The 20,468-nt window shown below is 41.4% G+C and overlaps 1 protein-coding gene across 1 annotated transcript in view; it reads right to left on the reverse strand.

The window, feature by feature from the left end:
- The window catches only part of LOC137333149 (transmembrane 9 superfamily member 2-like), a 96,675-nt gene that overhangs the window by 28,906 nt on the left and 47,301 nt on the right, over positions 1-20,468 (reverse strand). Inside the window, exons 7-13 of the mRNA XM_067997330.1 lie at positions 19,242-19,356; positions 17,470-17,549; positions 12,853-12,961; positions 11,769-11,901; positions 10,153-10,272; positions 8,712-8,769; positions 3,627-3,786 (exon numbers count right to left, since the gene is read on the reverse strand). Coding sequence (XP_067853431.1) covers positions 3,627-3,786; positions 8,712-8,769; positions 10,153-10,272; positions 11,769-11,901; positions 12,853-12,961; positions 17,470-17,549; positions 19,242-19,356 — 775 coding nt within the window. The remainder of the gene's footprint in view (positions 1-3,626; positions 3,787-8,711; positions 8,770-10,152; positions 10,273-11,768; positions 11,902-12,852; positions 12,962-17,469; positions 17,550-19,241; positions 19,357-20,468) is intronic.

Below are 20,468 nucleotides of genomic sequence, written 5' to 3' on the forward strand. Positions count from 1 at the left end.
GGGGCACTGGCACCCCCATGAATCAAAACCCCCACTTTCATGAGGAAAGAGGGAGCTGTTCCGACAGAACGGGCTCCACTTAAACCGGGCTGGGACCAGCGTCCTGGCGAATCGAATAACTAGGGCTGTAGATAGGGCTTTAAACTATAAAGGGGGGGTGGGGGAGGGGTCAGGTGAGGGGAATTTTAGAAATCTAATGAGAAAAGTTAAGAAAATAGAACAGTGTAGTGACTTGGGTAAAGATAAGCAGAGTGTGATAGGAAGGGACAGAGAGTTTACCATTAATAGTGCAACAAGTAGGGTCAAAGCAGGAAAAAATGGCAAAAAGTCAAAATTAAAGGCTCTTTATCTGAATGCACGGAGCATTCATAACAAAATAGATGAATTAATTGCACAGAGAAATGGGGTTTGATCTAATAGCTATTAGAGACATGGTTGCAAAATGACCAAGGTTGGGAACTAAATATTCCAGGGTACGTGACATTTAGAAAAGACAGGCAGAATGGGAAAGGAGGGGGTGTAGCCCTAATAATAAAGGATGTCATAAGGACAGTGGTGAGAAAGGATCTTGGCTCAGAAGATCAGGAAGTAGAATCAGCATGGGTGGAAATAAGAAATAACAAGGGGCAGAAAACACTGGTGGGAGTAGTTTATAGGTCCCCTAATAGTAGCTGTACCGTTGGATAGAGTATTAACCATGAAATAATAGGAGCTTTTAACAAATGAAATGCAGTGATCATGGGGGACTTTAAATAGCATATAGACTGGGCAAATCAAATTGGCAAAGGTAGTTTGGAAGACGAGTTCATGGAATGTATTCGAGACGGCTTCCTAGAACAACACGTCATGGAACCAACCAGGGAACAGGCTATTTTAGATCTTGTATTATGTAATGAGATAGGGTTAATTAATAATCTCACAGTAAAAGAACCCCTGGGGAAGAGTGATCATAATATGATAGAATTTCACATTGAGTATGAAAGTAATGTACTGAAGTCAGAAACTAGAGTCTTAAACTTAAATAAAGCCAATTACATAGGTATGAGGGGCAAGTTGTCAAAGATAGATTGGGAAATTAAATTAAAGGGTTTGACGGTTGATAAACAATGGCAAACATTTAAAGAAATATTTCAATATTCTCAACAAATATACATTCCATTGAGAAATAAAAACTCCAGGGGAAAAGTGATCCACCCGTGGCTAACTAAAGAAGTTAAGGAGAGTATTAGATTGAAAGAAGAGGCTTATAATGTTGCCAAGAACAGTAATAAGCCTGAGGATTGGGAGAGTTTTAAAAACCAACAAAGGATGGCCAAAAAATTGATAAAAAGAGCAAAAATAGAATATGAAAGTAAACTGGCAAGAAATATAAAAACAGATTGTAAGAGCTTCTACAAGTATGTAAAAAGAGTAGCAAAAGTAAACGTTGGTCCCTTAGAGGCTGAGACAGGAGAAATTATAATGGGGAAAATCAGGAAATAGCAGATGCGTTAAACAAATATTTTGTATCTGTCTTCACAGTAGAAGACACAAAAAGCATACCAGAAATAGTGGGGCACCAAGGGGCTAATGAGAGTGAGGAACTTAAAACAATTAATATCACTAGAGAAAAAGTACCGAACAAACTAATGGGACTAAAAGCCGACAAATCCCCTGGACCTGATGGCCTACATCCTAGGGTCTAAAAGCGGTGGCTGTAAAGGTAGCGGATGTATTGGTTATAATCTTCCAAAATTCTCTAACATTCTGGAACAGTCCCAGTGGACTGGAAGGCAGTAAATGTTACCCCACTATTCAAGGGACGGAGAGAGAAAACAGGGAACAACGGGCCAATTAGCCTGATAACGGTCATCGGGAAAATGCTGGAATCCATTATCAAGGAAGTGGTAACACAGCACTTAAAAATCATAATGATTAGGCAGAGTCAACATGGTTTTATGAAAGGGAAATCATGTTTAACAAATTTATTAGAGTTTTTTGAGGATGTAACTAGCAGGGTAGATATAGGGGAACCAGTGGATGTAGTATATTTGGATTTTTAAAAAGGCATTTGCTAAGGTGCCACATAAAAGATTGTTACACAAGGTAAGGGCTCATGGGGTTGGAGGTAATATATTAGCATGGATAGAGGATTGGTTAAAGGACAGAAAACAGAGTAGGGATAAATGGGTCATTCTCAGGTTGGCAGGCTGTAACTAGTGGGGTGCTGCAAGGATCAGTGCTTGGGCCTCAGCTATTTGCAATCTATATTAATGACTTAGATGAAGGGACCGAGTGTAATGTATCCAAGTTTGCTGACGATATAAAGCTAGGTGGGAAAGTAAGCTGTGAGGAGGACACAAAGAGCCTGCAAAGGGAAACAGACAGATTAAGTGAGTGGGCAAGAAGGTGGCAGATGGACTATAATGTGGGGAAATGTGAGGTTATTCACTTTGGTAGGAAGAATAGAAAAACAGAATATTTTTTAAATGGTGAAAAGCTATTAAATGTTGGTCTACAGAGACTTGGGTGTCCTTGTACAAGGAACACAAAGTTAGTATGCAGGTACAGCAGGCAATTAGAAAAGCAAATGGCATGTTGGCCTTTATTGCAAGAGGGTTGGGGTAAGGAAGTCTCACTGCAGTTGTACTGGGCTTTAGTCAGACCTCATCTGGAGTACTGCAGTTTTGGCCTCCTTATCTAAGGAAGGATATACTTGCCTTGGAGGCAGTACAACGAAGGTTCACTAGATTAATTCCTGATATGACAGGGTTGTCCTATGAGAAGTTGAGTAGAATGGGCCTATTCTTTCTGGAGTTTAGAAGAATGAAAGGTGATCTCATTGAAACATAAGATTATTAGGGGGCTTGACAGGGTAGATGCGGAGAGATTGTTTCCCCTGGCTATAGTGTCTAGAACTAGGAGGCATAGTCGCAGGGTAAGGGGTCGGCCATTCAAGACTGAGATGAGGAGGAATTTCTTCACACAGAGGGTTGTGAATCTTTGGAATTCTCTACCGCAGAGGGCTGTGGATGCTGAATCATTGAATATATTCAAGGCAGAGATGGACAGATTTTTGGACTCTAGGGGAATCAAGGGATAAGGGGAACAGGCAGGAAAGTGGAGTTGAGGTCGAAGATCAGCCATGATCTGACTGAATGGCGGTGCAGGCTCAAGGGGCAGCATGGCCTATCCCTGCTCCTATTTCTTATGTTCTTCTGTTCTTATCATTTAAGTTTTGGACATTTTATTTACTGTTTGCAGCAAAAATTAAAATGAACAGACTTGATTCACAAGGTAGGTTTGGATGAAAACTGCCCTTCAACCCATTTGATCTCATTCTTCTGTTACGGCACCTAAGCATTTTTTTTGATAGTCCAGTATCCTGGCCCCAGTAACCTACTCCTGCTGTTGATCACCCTATGTGTAAGGTAACACTGCCCGATGCCTGTTCAAAATTTGCCCCTCACAAACCTGATCCTTGTCCTGTTAACCTGGCCCATCTAAAAACACTGTTTTGGGTTTTTTTGCTTTAACTCGTCCCAGAAAGAATTTATTTTTCCACGGTTTTGCATCTACGTGCACACACAGCAAATCGACTTTTCAGTTTACAAGTCTATGAGCAGTAACCATTTTGTGAAACTCACCCTTTTCTTAAATCCAAAATAAGCACCAACAAAAGTTAGCGGCACTGAAATTCCAAACCACATTGCCAAAATCGCTACTAGTGTACCAAAGGGAATGGCAGCAGATGATCCTTCAACCCAAAGGATGAGGTTTGTGATAAAGAAATCAATGAAGACAATTCTGTGAATGAAAGTAACGTTATTACGCTTAAATATAATGTAACAGCAGGATTCCATTAGTCACTCTAACTATACTTGGCTAAAAAAACATCAACGACTTCACAATTCTATTTATAGTGCTTTTACATTCACTAAGACTGCAGCGAGTAAGCCAAATTAATCCAGGAGAGCACATTCGTCGAATTAAGCATGTACTATGGAGAGGCCAAAAACAAAATGTTTACAAATTTTAAACTCATTCAGATTCCACTTTACAGTGCTGTTAATGTTCATTTAACTGGAAAGGATGTGGAGATGCTGGTGATGGACTGGGGTGGACAAATGTAAGGAATCTTACAACACCAGGTTATAGTCCAACAATTTTATTTTAAAATCACAAGCTTTCGGAGATTATCCCCTTCGTCAGGTGAGCGAGTGAATAAGAGGTTCTCAAATCGCATATCTTATATTAGGCTGGGACACCATCACACCAAAAGGTGTCGTTGGTGTTCAGACAGGTTAGCCACGGAAAACAGTAGGTCCCAGTATGCTGAATACACATTGTGTCAAATTACACAGACAGAGAGAAAGAGACCCAAAAGGCAGAGAGAGAGAGAGAATATTAAAAACAGATAACTTTTTTTTCCCCTTGCTGGTGGGGTTACGTGTAGCGTGACATGAACCCAAGATCCCGGTTGAGGCCGTCCTCATGGGTGCGGAACTTGGCTATCAATTTTTGCTCGACGATTTTGCGTTGTCGTGTATCTCGAAGGCCACCTTGGGGAACGCTGACCCGAAGATCGGTGGCTGAATGTCCTTGACTGCTAAAGTGTTCCCCGACTGGGAGGGAACCCTCCTGTCTGGCGATTGTTGCGCGGTGTCCGTTCATCCGTTGTCGCAGCGTCTGCATGGTCTCGCCAATGTACCATGTTCCGGGGCATCCTTTCCTGCAACGTATGAGGTAGACAATGTTGGCCGAGTCACAGGAGTATGAACCATGTACCTGGTGGGTGGTGTCCTCTCGTGTGATGGTGGTATCCGTGTCGATGATCTGGCATGTCTTGCAGAGGTTGCCGTGGCAGGGTTGCGTGGTGTCGTGGACGCTGTTCTCCTGAAAGCTGGGTAATTTGCTGCGAACGATGGTCTGTTTGAGGTTGGGTGGCTGTTTGAAGGCGAGTAGTGGAGGTGTGGGGATGGCCTTAGCGAGGTGTTCGTCGTCATCGATGACATGTTGAAGGCTGCGGAGAACATGGCGTAGTTTCTCCGCTCCAGGGAAGTACTGGACGACGAAGGGTACTCTGTTGGTTGTGTCCCGTGTTTGTCTTCTGAGGAGGTCTATGCGATTCTTCGCTGTGGCCCGTCGGAACTGTCGATCGACAAGTCGAGCGTCATATCCCGTTCTTACGAGGGCGTCTTTCAGCGTCTGTAGGTGTCCATCGCGTTCCTCCTCGTCTGAGCAGATCCTGTGTATTCGTAGGGCCTGTCCATAGGGGATGGCCTCTTTGACGTGGTTGGGGTGGAAGCTGGAAAAGTGGAGCATCGTGAGGTTGTCCGTGGGCTTGCGGTAGAGTGAGGTGCTGAGGTGCCCGTCTTTGATGGAGATTTGTGTGTCTTGAGGTAAGCGTTCTCCAAGGCGGCCTTCGAGACACACGACAACGCAAAATTGACGAGCAGAAATTGATAGCCAAGTTCCGCACCCATGAGGACGGCCTCAACCAGGATCTTGGGTTCATGTCACGCTACACGTAACCCCACCAGCAAGGGGAAAAAAAAGTTATCTGTTTTTAATATTCTCTCTCTCTGCCTTTTGGGTCTCTTTCTCTCTGTATAATTTGACACAATGTGTATTCAGCATACTGGGACCTACTGTTTTCCGTGGCTAACCTGTCTGAACACCAACGGCACCTTTTGATTGGTGTGATGGTGTCCCAGCCTAATATAAGATATGCGATTTGAGAACCTCTTATTCACTCACTCACCTGACGAAGGGGATAATCTCCAAAAGCTTGTGATTTTAAAATAAAATTGTTGGACTATAACCTGGTGTTGAAGATTCCTTACATTTAACTGGAAAGACAGAACAAGAGGGAGAGGCAGAGCCTGCAATTTGAAGGAATGTTTCTTTCTAAAAACCCCACGATACGAGTGCAATATTAGTTAAAAGATTGCCATTTGAACATTCCTGTGAGCATCGGTCCCCCCGTCACAGGACAGGGTATAATCTAGGGTCTGTCGTTGATGTTCTGTGTGACCTCAGGTGATACAACAATCACAATCACCTTCAAAAGACCATCAAGGCAGGCAGCAGACCCAGGAAGGTCTCCACACCAGTAAGTACTACGTTGAATATTCAACAGTTGAACTGGAAGGAATCTCAGGACTCCCATTACATTCACAAACTTTCCCCCTGCAGTTCAGGACGTCATAGAGTTACATTGAGTCTACAGCACAGAAACAGGCCATTCGGCCCAACAGGTCTATGCCAAGGTTTATGCTCTATACGAGCCTCCTCCCTCCCGACTTCATTTCGCCCTAATTCTCGGTTGGGTTGCAGCCTTGCAACATGATCCAAATAGTTTTATTCCATAGGAAGGCTCATTTTAGAATCAAACAATGGGGCATTTGTCATAAAAAGCAAAATAAAAATGGGTTTAAATGAGTCAGCGTATAGTTTTTAAACAGCGATCATACATTAAATAAGCTATAAATTATGTTGATTATCTCAATGTATTTTAAAATATACTCTGACAAACGTAAACTGAGATTAAGTCTGCAACTAGATTCACTTACTGAACTGCAGTTACACCAGGCAGACTTTAATCAAAAGACTATGGTGAGTATTTGATGGTCAACAATGCATTGTGCGGTTCAGTGTACCGAACACCATGATTAACACAAAAATACCCTCTGCCCATACTGGACAGCTCTTCTATTTCATTAAGAAAGTGAAGGGCAAAAGACATTCATACTTTAAGCACCCTTTACTTCAAGACGATTACTTGATTGCCCCCTCGCCAGCCCCTCGGACTCCTCCCTAGCTCCAGTGCCCATGTTCATTCTCGCACAAGATCAGAGTCACCCTGACCTTGCTGATGGAAGGCAGGGACCCGGTGGACATGCACCAAATTTAAAATTTCTGACTTTATTTACAAAGCCTTCCCCACCGTACCTCCGCAACTTCCTCCAGCCCTAGACCCTAGTCCATGCCCTACGTTCTGCCATTCGTGGGTTCCTGTGTATCCCCCTGCAGGTGCTCCTCACTTGGTGGCAGAGCTTTCAACAGTCATGGTCCCTCCCTCTGCAACTCCCTCCCTAAATCTGCCTGGCTGCGAGTTCCTTGCTTGACCTTTAAAAACCTCAAAACCTACCCCTTTGACTCTGCTTTCCACCAACTCTCCTAAAATCTTCACCATTCAGCCAGACTCTCTCCTAAACCTTCTACCCCTCATTCCGTCCCGCTCGTTCAGTCTCTCCTCAACCCTCTACCGCTCGTTCTGTCTCTCTCCAACCCTCTACCGCTCGTTTTGTCTCTCTCAAACCCTCTACCACTCAGCCAGACACACTCCTAAACCCTCAACCTGACACTCTCCTTTGCGATATTTTTCTGTGTTAAAACGCTATAGAAATGCAAGTTGTTATTGCTGAATTTTTATTCCACAAGATTGGATGAGAGCCTAACTCTTGAGCAAACATGTCAATGAGTGGAATAAACATCCAATCAAACACTTCATTGTGTACTATTTGATTTATAATTATCTTGTTTTTTTAACACTGCTATATGAAAAGACTAATTTACACTAATGGCACAGTAGGCTGGATGAGGTTAGTGTTTATGGGGGGGAAAAAACCTAAAAGCACTTCTTGTTTTATAGAAGAAAATGATAATCAAACCTTATTTTCTTTGACATTTAAAAAGATGTTAGAAATCTACGGTAAGACTGTTATTTTCTTCTATAGAAAGGGGGAGGAGAAGTACTTTCCTTCTGCTTTAAGTAAATGAGGTGTTATGCAATTTAAGAACCAATTTACACTAATGGAAGAGTAGCGTGGTTGCAGTCACAATTTGTTTTGGGCAAATGTGTAACAAAAGGTGCGGGTTTAGGATTGGTGCTAAGCAGTGAGAGAATCCATGAAGGAAAGAGTGTTGCGCAGTCAAAGTGCTAAACTTGCCGTGTAAAGCTGTTGGACCCAAGCATTTACAAACCCACCCATCACTAATTTCTGTTTAGGGACACTCCCCTCCGTACCATCTACACATCCAAACCAGGGTTATCCACTTACACACTTCCCAGCTTGAGGTGGTCTTGTCCATGAAAATGAAATGGGGGTTTTGGGGGGGGGGGGGGGGGGGGGGAGGGAGGAATTGCCAGCTGGCAAGGACACAAGTGGGCAAACCCCAAGCTTCAATTTCTAACCATCAAGACATCTCTGCCCACGGATGTATCCAGGCTGGACCATGAAATGCAGCTCGCGGTCTCGGACTGGCACCACTTATGTAAATACATCCTTAATGTTACATACTGTGGATCTAACTTAGCTCTTTCTGAATGTAAACAAGTACAAGTACATGTTTACACAAGGGATTCTTCAATGATTAATAACTGAAATTCAAGTCAGATGAATTTCTATATTTGAGTAAGGAATCCAAATAAGAGGAAGATTTATGGTAGACATCACAATTCTGCACTTTGATCAGGTATTTATTGCCCTACATTGCTGTTTCAGGAAATCATACCAATCTCCCTTTATACTTATATAAAATGACAGCATTAATTCATGCAAAATATGTGCATAAAAAATACTACAGTCAAGCACAGATTAGAATCATGGAAAGTTACAGCACAGGAGGCCGCCATTCGGCCCACCCTGTCTGTGCAGGCCGAATGGCCTCCTTCAGTACCGTAAGATTCTATAACAAACCACGGAAATAAGATGACAAGTACTAACCCAGGACACAGAAATGAAGTCAAAAGAACATTGGTCTTCCATTTCTCACCTCCAAATGCTATGGAAAGAACACAACAATTAACCAAAATACTAGTATAGATTATGGAGTAAAACTTTGTTGGTCTAGTGATCCAGAGAGTGCTGAACATCCTTCCCAACTTTCAAAACATACTTCTTGTCGATCTTGACTTCTGCTAGTTTTGGGGTGCACGGGGCCTCCTTTCTTTCAGTCAATGCCCAAAGCAGTACTAACGTAGACAGAGAAACATAGGGACCCACAGAACAGTTCTCAATTCATAACAATCGCTACACAGAGACAACTTGTTTGCCTATATGCGTAGTGATCGTTTGCTAAACGAAGTTCTAACCCAAGTACCGTCATTAACTTAGTCAAGCTAATTAGCAAGGACGACAATGGCTCTTCTAAAGGTGTGTTTATGTCAAAAGGGTCAGGAACCCCAATGATTTTCCAGGTTTGTTTTACTGACTTACCCTTGGTATATCACAAAAATCAAGTGAAGCTTTTCTTATTTTGTTGCAAAAATGCTCCTGTAGCCCTCAGACAGAAGCTATAAAGCACAGCAATACGACACGTCGATTTTTATTTTACTAGGAAAAGGGCTGTGAATGGAGACCTCATGCATCTGCACTTTATTATACAAGTTTCAGTTTTATGGTCAGTGCATTAACAAAAAAAAGTGTCTTCCAAATAAACCTGAAATCTCTCGTGACCGTGTTCCAATTTGTTTTTGTTCAAACCATTTACCTTATTCACTACAGCAGAGTTGTCATTATTAGAACTTTTCTTCTGGTGAACTTTAGGTAGAAGAGCTACTTCCCATTTTCTTCAAAGTAAAAAACAAGATATATGGGAGGCAAAACTCAGTATACTAGGAATGGAAATTACAGTTATTGAGGGGAGACTTGAGACACTGGGACTCGCCCACTGAAGCAAAGAAGGGCAAGAGGTGATACGGTGAGAGTTTTTTTTTAAATTATGGAGGGTTTTGATCGGGTGAGGAGGGAAAGACTATTTCCCCTGGTTGAGCAGTCAGTGATGAGGGGTCATCAATTTAGATCATCACTAAGAGAATGCGGGAAGGGGGCAGGAGAAATTTCTTTACTTATTTTATCTCTTCCATTTCCCCTCATAGCGGAACCAGGTTTCAGAACATAGTCACTGACGGAATAAATCCAAATGAAGGAAACAAACCTCTCGACAAAAACACATTCTATGCTCATGCAGGAAATCTGGTACCAATATACATGGCAGCACAATGCACAAGGGTTCGTACGCTGCAGGGTCTGAGGTCACATGCAATATCGCATGTCAATTTATTGATTGCAGCGACTTTGGGTTAATAACATCTTTTCGATCATCACCAGCAATGTGATCGATTCAACAGGCCCCAGATATAGTTTACCACATAAAACTACTTACTCTTATACATTCTAGCAGAAACATATCCTGCAGGCGTTCCTAGCAGGACCCACAGAACAACAGCACAGGTCATCAGCGCTCCTCGGTTGGCAGGTGAAAGGAACCCAAGGCATGCGAGGACTATACAGCGGGGACAAAAGAAAAGAAATGCCTCAGTATGTACAGCAAACTACCACAAAGCTCGACTTTTCCAGGTCCCCTTTCCTCAATTAAAAGCAGCAGCTCCTCAGTGCAGTAAGGGTGTATTTCTATACAATTCATGGATTCTAAAAGATGTGAGGAAGGAATATTTGACTTTTTTCTTTGAAAAAGTATCACTTCATACACATTCAGCCCAAAGACTGCAGACAAACAATAATCCTGACCTTTGTATGAAATTAATTTTCTCCATATGGATTTTCTATTCTCCATTGCTACATTTTCTGTTCTACATCTTAAAAATGAAGAAAAAAAACCAATCACAGCTTTTGCATATTGCAATCTGCTCACTCTGCAATTGCAATGTGACTGTGAAATATTAACAGAGCAAGGAGTTTACAACTGACACCAAAAAGTACAAAAAGCAAAAAACAGCAGACGCTGTTTCAGGAAAACAAATAAAAGCAGAAAATGCTGGGAACTCAAATGGGTCAGGCAGCACCTGCAGAGAACACAAAGGGCCCCCACCTGTAAAATTAACTCCCCTGTCCCCGCCACAGGTATTACCTCACCTGTTGTTTCCAGGATTTTTTGTTTTATTTTACAAGAAGGTACAAGTCTGACTGACATTAGCCACAGCTTTAAAAAATATTCTACTCTCATATCTTTAGATTACACACAAGGGGATTTACCCATGTGCCCTGTTCAACCCTGAGCTGAGCTTCAAACCTGAGATCCTATACATCACTGAAGGCCACTTGCCTTTGCAATATCACCCACCTCCAACATTACCACCTCCCACTGGAACCCTCTGACACCTCCACTACGCTCTCCTCCTCCCCCCACCCCTCCTCGTCTCCAAAGCTGCAAGTTACATAAATTCCACTATCAACATATATATCGCCGTTCCTTCATCGTCGCTGGGTCAAAATCCTGGAACTCCCTTCCTAACAGCACTGTGGGAGATCCTTCACCACACGGACTGCAGCGGTTCAAGAAGGCGGCTCATTACCACCTTCTCAAGGGCAATTAGGGATGGGCAATAAATGCTGGCCTTGCCAGCGACGCCCACATCCCATGAACGAATAAAAAAATCAAGTCCCACTCGCCCCTCACCTTGCCAAACAGTGCTGCTTCTCCCTCCACTAGAGATGACAAAGCCTTCAGCCGTCTCAGCCCTACTCTCCCTAAACACCTCCACCTTGTTACTTGTCTTCCCACCTTTGAAAACCCACTTAAAACTGCTCTCTCTGACCGTGCCTTTAGTCATCTTAGCTCCTGCCCTTCTATCGCTCAGCATCCATTTCTCTCCCGTGAAGTGCCTTGAGGCACTATGTTAAAGGCACTAAATACATGCAATCCGTGTTGCTGTTTTCACAAACTAGCTCAGAAACATTCAAAGGCTAAAACACTAAAGCAAGGTTAGAAATCTTGAGTTATACAGAGTTTTGCATTTGTTCTTGGTATCAAATACTTACAAAGAGTGATAAACATCATTATGAAGATCTGTGTTCCTTGACCAAGGAAAACAGATAAAAGCATTCCCTTCCTGGGAGGCCTGAAGACATCTCCATGCACCAGCTTCCAACCAAACTCTTCCTGAGCATCCTCCTGTACAAACAAAAAGTATGGATAAGACATACCAGTATTGTGGGAAGGAGAAAAAATATTAAGTGAAAATTACCACCTTAAAACTAGTGCATTAGTGCACAAATGTAACGTGAGGGTACATTAACATTACAACTTTGCTGTTGCTACAAAGTAGTTTCCATTTTGCACCAATGTTAAAGTTGTAGAGTAAATCTGGAATCCTGGCCAAACCAGAATTCAGCATGAGATAGTCTTCAGAGTGATGCACTCTGTTTTGCATCAGTCTCTGGTCAGACCCAGACTCCAGGTTTACACTACAATTTCAGCACTGGTGCAAAGCAGAAGCTACCTTACATGGATACTAAATGCTATAGTGCAAAAACACTCAGCTACCAAGAAAAAGTAGAAAATCATTTTAATAGCAATAGTTAATTTTCCTAATGTACACATAAATTGATGTAATTGAAAGAGTTTTTAACTATTGAGAAAGCAAAGTGAAGGGCCAAGTCCCAGTGTGGAACCCCAGCAAATCAGGGAGTAGGGGACACCAAGCTTGGGCCTCAATAGCCTGCAAGTTGTAGGAGGAAGGAAAGATTAATCGAAGTAAGGAGTTCCACTGTTTTTATGTCCTAGAAAAGGAACAAGTTGCAGCAGAAGACTGCAATGATTGTTGGTTTTAATACAGTGAGAGGAACAGCATGCAACACAGGATATTTCCAACTTGGAACAAGTCAGAGGAACATGGACTACAGGTAAGCAAGAAGAGAATGGGAGAGAGGACTGAGTCTTAAGGAACCCAGGTTAATGAGAAACAAATCAGACGAGCCATCAACTGGAGCAGAGGTTAAGCATTGCAAAAGGACGAGCATATCTTCATTAGGTTGCAGTGACTTCCGTATAAAACAAACACACAACAGCACTCAAGACAAAGTACCGCTACCATTCAAATACACATTCGACAATGGTACTTACAGCGGAGTCAATCTGATTGTATCTAGCTATATCCTTGTGAAGAGTCCGAAGCATAATCATCGCCACCATCCCAGATAAGAAGAGGACAATCACAAGGGAATTCATGATACTGAGAAAGAAAAGGGAGAGAAATTTTTTTTTTTAAAACCTCAAATACCTGTACCAGACATCTGCTAGCCTTACTGCTTAAAGGGAGTAACTAATGTACTAAGTATTTCAAATTAGCCTTTTAAAAATTAAGTCTTAAAAATTCCAGCTGTGCTGCCTCAACAAAATGCAAAGACCCATTTTGGATATACTGGGGGTAATTTTAACATTGGCCGATATCGAACTGGCCGCCCGTTAATTGCTCAGCCTTATTTTCACCTCCATTGCCTTCAATGGAAGGGAAAAATCAGACGTGGTGTATAATTCGATATCGCCCAAAGTTTTAATTACCCCCACTGAGTTTCAATTATAAATGATTACAATGGGGAACAATAACTCATTTCCTGTTAGCTGATGCTACGACATCCCATTCATATCAAATAAAAAGGATAAACCAAAACCACCCTTTAAATTCACATACCATCAACTCCAACTGACCCAAGCCAACTTTCGATTTCTGTCTAAACCCATTTTTATTCATGAATCCTCCTCAGATCTTTCATAACAACAGCACAATTTTAGGGAAAGATCATTTTTGGTCATCTGGCCAGTTCAAAACCAGAATATTAAGTTCACTACCTAAATCAAGTGCCTTTGTTAACCAAATGCCTGCCCAATTCCTTCTTAAAACTGCAGATAGCACTAGCTTTGATAGCAACTGCCTCCCCGGCATCTTGGTGTTGTCAGCAAATTTTCAGTTTTGTTTCTACCTCCACTTCCAAATCATCGATATACAAGGTGAATAGCAAAGTTCTCAATGCTGATCCTTGGGTTACCCCACTTGTCACTTCCCACCACTTTGATGCAGCTCCACCCACAACAGATGTGCATCCCCTTCAATAAATCCCCTATTCTGTGCTTTTTCGCCTTATGGATCAACTTCCTCTGCAGCAATGTATCTAAAGTAGATAAATAATGTCCACAAGCTCAGGTACTTCCTCAAAGAATTCAAACAGCTCTGTCAAGCATGCTGTCCCTCCCCCTCCCCAAATAACACTATGCTGACTTGCGCTGATGTGTTTGTATTCTTCTAGGTGTTTCATGACACCCTTCCTCAGGACAACCGCTAACATTTTACCCAGAACAGATGTTAGATTCAAAGGCCTGTAACTTCCAGAACATTTCTTTTGCCTTTTGTCCCCCTAAAAAGATGGGTGCTACGTTCCCTTCTCTCCAATCTTTTGGTGCAATTCCAGATTCAAAGATTTCTAGATTCCTGCCAGAACCTGGACCAACTGTGTCAGCTAGGGCCTCAGGTATCCTTTTGTGCAGGTCATCTCGCTGCAAAACCTTATCCTCTCTCTGCCTTCCACGTTTGCTTCTTCTCCTTATGAGTAATTACTACGGTGATGAAAATCTCCCGTCATTCCCCCAGATAATCAACTCTCACTTCTGGGAGAGTCAGCAGCTTCTTCCGTGATTGTTCAGCTACCTGATACCATCTCTCAGGTATTGCTGTTCAAAACACCTACTACCTCCTTGGCTCGGTTTACAGAAGCCCTGCAGATTATTTTGTTTGTTTGTGACCAAAACTTTCAAAAATCAGAAAAGGTACTTTTTTTAAAAAATAAACTATTCAGCTGGAAAACGATTCACAACTACCACAAAGTTGCTTGTTGATGGGACTAGTCCTGCCAGGTCTCCACCCTCCTGAACTTGGGTGAAACGCAGGGACATCATCAAGCTGGCATTCAAGAGAAACTCACCAAACTGGGGTCAGCAAGGTCAAATAGGTCACGCCATCATTACAATATTATATCCCATTTTGGGAACCCTACTTTCGGGAGAATGTCAAGGCCATGAAGAGGGTGCAGAAGAAGTCTGCTAGTCTGATAATACCAGGGATAAGAGGGATTAGTTACGAGAGAGATTGGAAATATTGGGGTTGTTTTCACTAGAGCAGAAACAATTAAGAGCAAATTTGATGAAAGAATTCAAAATCATTTGAGGTTTTGATCAGGTAAATAGAGAAACACTATTCCACTGGTCAGTGAGTCTATAACCAGGGGGCATAAGTTTGTCATCAAAGAGAAGTTAGATTTTTTTTTTAACGCGGTGGATTTTTAGGGTATGTAATGCCCAACCAGAAACAGTGGAGGAAGCAGAATCCAATAATAGCTTTTAAAAGGAAAACTGACAAATATTTGAAAAAAAGTTAAAAAGGATATGGGGGAAAAGGGCAAGGCAATGGGACTAAGCATATAAGTCTGAGCTGGCACAGACACAATAGACACTTTCTGTGCTGCAAAATTCTTTATGGAATGTCAGTAATGGCCAAGGTACATGACCTTACCGTTGCACTTTACTGATAAATATTTATTGCATCAAACAAAATCACCACAACTTTCAGGCACATATGTAGTAATTAAAAATGAAGTTAAATTCAGCCAGGATTGATCACTGCACTTTCAAGATGCAATGTAACCCACTCGTGACCGCACCCCCTCCACCCGGATCACACTGGTTTTGAATATTTAATTACCAAAATGAATAGTTCTCCTAAAAATGACAACAGCTAAAACCTAGATTCAACTTTATAAACAAAACCTTTGCAGAAAACACTGCAGCTCAAAAAGGAGACTGGAAAGTTTTAGATAGCTCTCAATTCATTTCCTCAATAGATTCTCACAATTTAAAAAAAAATTGAACCAAAATATTAATTCATAAGAGTCACTGGCTGATTGTCTCCAAATCCCTGTAGTTTTGAAAACCCACATTTCACTCTGAATCTTCACCAGAGGTATTTGGTTACCAACCATGAAACACACTTCAGTAATTACATCACCCAACGGGTTATAAAATATTTTATTTCTATAGTAGTGAGTCATAGTGAAATGCTTTGAAGAAAAATTATACATAAAACCACATGCTCAATTAACCATAGTTTTTCTTTTATATAGAGACAACACAGCAGGAAACTGACAATGCAAATGATATGCTTCGCTATTTTAGCTTAATTTTCATGCAATAAACCCGCCAGGTCATTTCTCAAATATCCCCATTTACAGCAGCACTCTTTTACAGAGTGAGTCATCACCGTTAATTCTCGTCGTCATGGTGATAAGACAATGGGAAATTTTCTTTTGGAAGTGCATCCCCATTATACCTCAGCTTTTGAACATGCAGTTCAGTGCCATGCAAATAAAACAGGCTTGCTGCAGTCCTTCAATTGTCGATACCTCAGAATTTATAACGCGAGCTCCAGTAGAAAATAACAAGGATCAGCAATAGGCAAAGCTCTGTAATGCAACACGGCAAGTGATAAGAAGGTAAATGTAGCCAATTTTTGTCACTGCACCAGTGTTATGCAAATGGCACCTCGGAGACACCACTACTACTCATCGACTCAAACTTTATATAACAAACAATAATTTTATATAAGACTATTGTTACCAATGCAATTCCTCTCCTTGCCTTCGGTCAAGTTTCTGCTGCATAAGTAAATTTAACGATTACAATAGTATCATACATTCACCTTTCTTCCTGAAATTTACAGAGTTTACATTTGCCCAATACACAGTGCTCACTAACCCAGTAGGGACACACCCTGCTTAAAACTGGTCGAGAGCTTAGGCACGGGTTGGCTCCTCATATTTATGCAGGGATACGGCTGGAGTTTAACCAGATGAAACCGCACAGCTTACCAGAACCGAGCACTGCTGTTTGCCCAGGCAGCAATACCCAACTCGTAAGGCGCTGCCTTGTAGGGTTATCTGGAGCCAAATGAGAAGAATGTCACCTGTCAATGGCAGGTCTACCTCTGAAGGTTCCACTCAGTCACCAGGCTAGGTGGCTCAATCAACAATTTCTCCAGGTACTGTTGACTTGGGTGTCAGGTTGCCAAGTTCGCCATATAAAGCTGACTTGGTTCCCATCTTTAATTGTCAGCAACTAACCGGTAAACGGTGGTCACAATGACAGCATTTTTATTTCCAGACCTACATGAATTCACCAGCTTGCATTTGTGTAACTCAGGAGTTCCTGGCTCCAGACTGGCTCTGTGTACTTTAAAAATCTTATGTACTTTCACAAACATTGTGGACAAATTCAGTCGTGAGAGAGCCCAGGGTTCAGTGGGAAGGGATGTTGGAGATAATGCCTTAACCATTTGCCTCGACTGGTATGTAACAGCCCAATTAGTAAAACTGTGCAATAGCTGTACTGCTCTCATACTGCTGCAACCTAAGGCAACAGCATTGATGATTAAAGACACAGCAACAGTGTGGCAAAAACTCCCTCGTTTCTACAAACAAGATCTGATCTGTTCTCGAAAGGCGAAACTGCACAGTTTTGTATTTTTCCTATTACAGCAAGATGCAAAGAATTTCAGTCGCAATGTTTACAGGCAGCTGAACGGTGACCATTTCATCTCAACCTTATGATAAAGTGAGCGAGCGTTCCCATAAATTGGGGGAGCACGTTACACGTGGAATTTATAAGAGTTTACAATTGTGTGAAGAAGAAGCATACCTAAACCACTGAATATTCGTGTGTGGCATGGATTCCAAAATGTAATCCCATCTGGAAGCCCACTTTATTTTGTCATCTTCCTGGTGGAAGGAACAAAAAGATCATTTCATATTTATTAAAACAAGCAATTGATTCTTTTGAGACATTACGGGTAAATATTTGTACTGAGCGGGGTTTGGCATTGCACAATAAAATTTAACAACACAATTTAAACTACATTAGTGGACATTTATTTTGATCCATTTAACAATTAAAAATGTAACTTTCACATCTGGAATTTTGTTAAATTAAAATATTAACATACCTCACCCAGAGCGTAGAATGGAGTAAAGGTGTTTAGTGTTAATGTCCGACTATTTTATTTATTAAATTTAGTGGCACTGTGTTGAGATGAAATTCAGTATGCTGTTTAATTGCACACATATATAATGAGTACAAGGAATCTTCCTGCAGTTTCACATTTATAGCTCTTGACTGGAGCAAAAACATGGCTACAAGAAACTCAGATTCTGAAGAGAATTGTTTTTTTAAATTTCGATACTAAAAACACCAAAATCCTCTGCCAAATCTTCTGCTCTGGAATGTAGAAATCCAGATTATCAGCGAGAGGCCAGCAAAGCTTCCCCTTTTGTGAAATGGATTCTGAAAGAATGGCGCACCAAGACTCAATATCAGCTGCGTCACTGTACCACAAAACTTCCCGCTGCTCAAAGAAAAGGGTCGGTCTAAGTGGCAAAATGTTGTGTAAAATTTTGCAGTGTAAATACGATACAGAACACACTGGCTACAAATTAAGTCATTCTTCTTAAAATGCATTGCGCGAAAGGAGAAATGGCATGCCTACTTATAGAATCTCAGAAAGGCTACAGCACAGAAAGAGGCCATTCGGCCCATCGAATCCGTGCTTTTACAGTAGGCTTCTCCATTGCACAAAGGCGCACGATTCTGAGCATTGTGAAGGATTTCATTTGATAGTAAATTACTAAGATAAACACTAGGCATAGTTTCCCTTTAAAACTGCAGTGAGGACTCGAGTTATACCTCAGCTAAAAGGTAAAGTGTAACATTCTACACAATTGGCAGTGATTGTGATAGCTGTATATTTAAGGGCTATAAATGCTGAATGTTTTGGACTGGCTTTATGCTGTCAGTGACAAGAAACAATCAAGTACATGAATCTTTTACTGCAGCTCCCAGATTTACTCATTACATCCATTAGCAAAATCAAATAATTGGTTTTTAAATCAATTATTGAGAATGTACTTATAATTCTGGGTCCACAGAGAATGTGCTGTGGTAGTTATACCGCACTTAACAGTTTTCATACAATTTTGGAGGCAGTGCAAGGCGGTAGCAGCAAATTATACTGCCTTCAAGGGGTATGACACTACCACTGCCAGGTGACCTTGCACCCAATGCAAATTAGTCAACAGGCCTTGATTTAGCTGCACCTTGCATTGATTGCTCTGAAGCCAAGACCATCTTGTAGCAACTGAAGCTACAGTACAGCTGCTACATAAATGTCTGCAAAGTCACTGCGATATTGCAGCACCAAGTTCTGCCACTCGAAGCAGCTCGATTTAACGTAACTCACTCAGGGTGTCTAGTGGTAGGATATGTACTACAGTGGGCTCCACTTACAGCAACACTGTTTATCCAGACAACTGGGGTAAAATGGACAAACCCAAAGCATTAAAAGTAAAGTACGTTCCTCCAGACTGGGCTGTTGGTCTACAGGAAAAAAGTAAATTATTGCCGCTTATGTTACTTACAGTAAATGTAACAGAAAAGGTGTATACAATATTCATTTTCTTTTCCTTGTCGTCAGCAGGAATTTCCATCGGAGGTCCCTCACAATTGAGGGGGGCTGAGTCCACATGGTTGTAACTAGAGATAAAAGTACAAATTTAAAGCGTTATTTTAAACGATAGCAGGATATAACAGAAAAATAGTTAATTTTTCATATACTGTCAAATAAGATTTGTTTGTTCTGCTTCATTTGGTTAGATTGTCCAATGGTACATTTACAGTACAGTTTCACATTAGTGCAAACCAGTTTCTACTTCTCACTGATGCTAAAGTTGCACTTTAAGTCAGGGGTCGTGGCCCGAACTGACTTGAGTACAGCAAGTAAGATTCCCTGCAAGTGTCGTCTTATAGGAAAAACAGCTTTATGACTCACCGATAGAACAAAAGGATACCATTCTCAAAGAGAATGGACAACAATTGCCTTAAAGAGTACAATTTGAAATAAAAGTAGAGGAAGAACAAAAGAATTCGCAAAAATATTATAGGAACACATGTTATGACGGAGGAAAGAGGGGATTTAGTCTGGAGTGTCCAGGCTTTTTAATCTTTATGAGCCGATTGGGTGCATCCCACAGAGCCTCGGGGGCCACATGTAAAGTTTAGATCAATGTTCCCATTATCCAATGAGGTAAAGCGCTAAGAACAGCAGTTTCCAAACTTCAGGTCAATAAAATTCCAGCAAGTAAAAAAAAAACTGCAAACAGAAGCCAAGTTGCCTGGGCCAGTCTGGAGAGCCACGGCTAACCAAGAAAAAGCATACAACATGGCAAAGATTACTGGTAAGCCCGAAGATTGGGAAAACTTTAAAAACCAGCAAAGGATGACTAAAAGAATAATAAGAGGGAGAAAATAAATTAGCAAGAAATATAAAAACTGACAGCAAAAGCTTTAAAGTATATAAAAAGGAAGAGGGTTGCTAAAGTAAACATTGGTCCCTTAGAGGATAAGACTGGGGAAATAATAATGGAAAACAAGGAAATGGCAGAGGAATTGAACAGATATTTTGTATCTGTCTTCACAGTAGAAGACACTAATAACATACCATTGATAGTAGAAAATCAAGGGGCAAAGGGGAGGGAGGAACTAAAAACAATCACTATCACTAGAGAAAAAGTACTTGGTAAACTAATGGGTCTAAAGGCTGACAAGTCCCCTGGACCTGATGGCTTGCATCCGAGGGTCTTAAAGGA

The sequence above is a fragment of the Heptranchias perlo genome, chromosome 15 (assembly GCF_035084215.1).
Source record: "Heptranchias perlo isolate sHepPer1 chromosome 15, sHepPer1.hap1, whole genome shotgun sequence".
Taxonomy (NCBI): Eukaryota; Metazoa; Chordata; class Chondrichthyes; order Hexanchiformes; family Hexanchidae; genus Heptranchias; species Heptranchias perlo.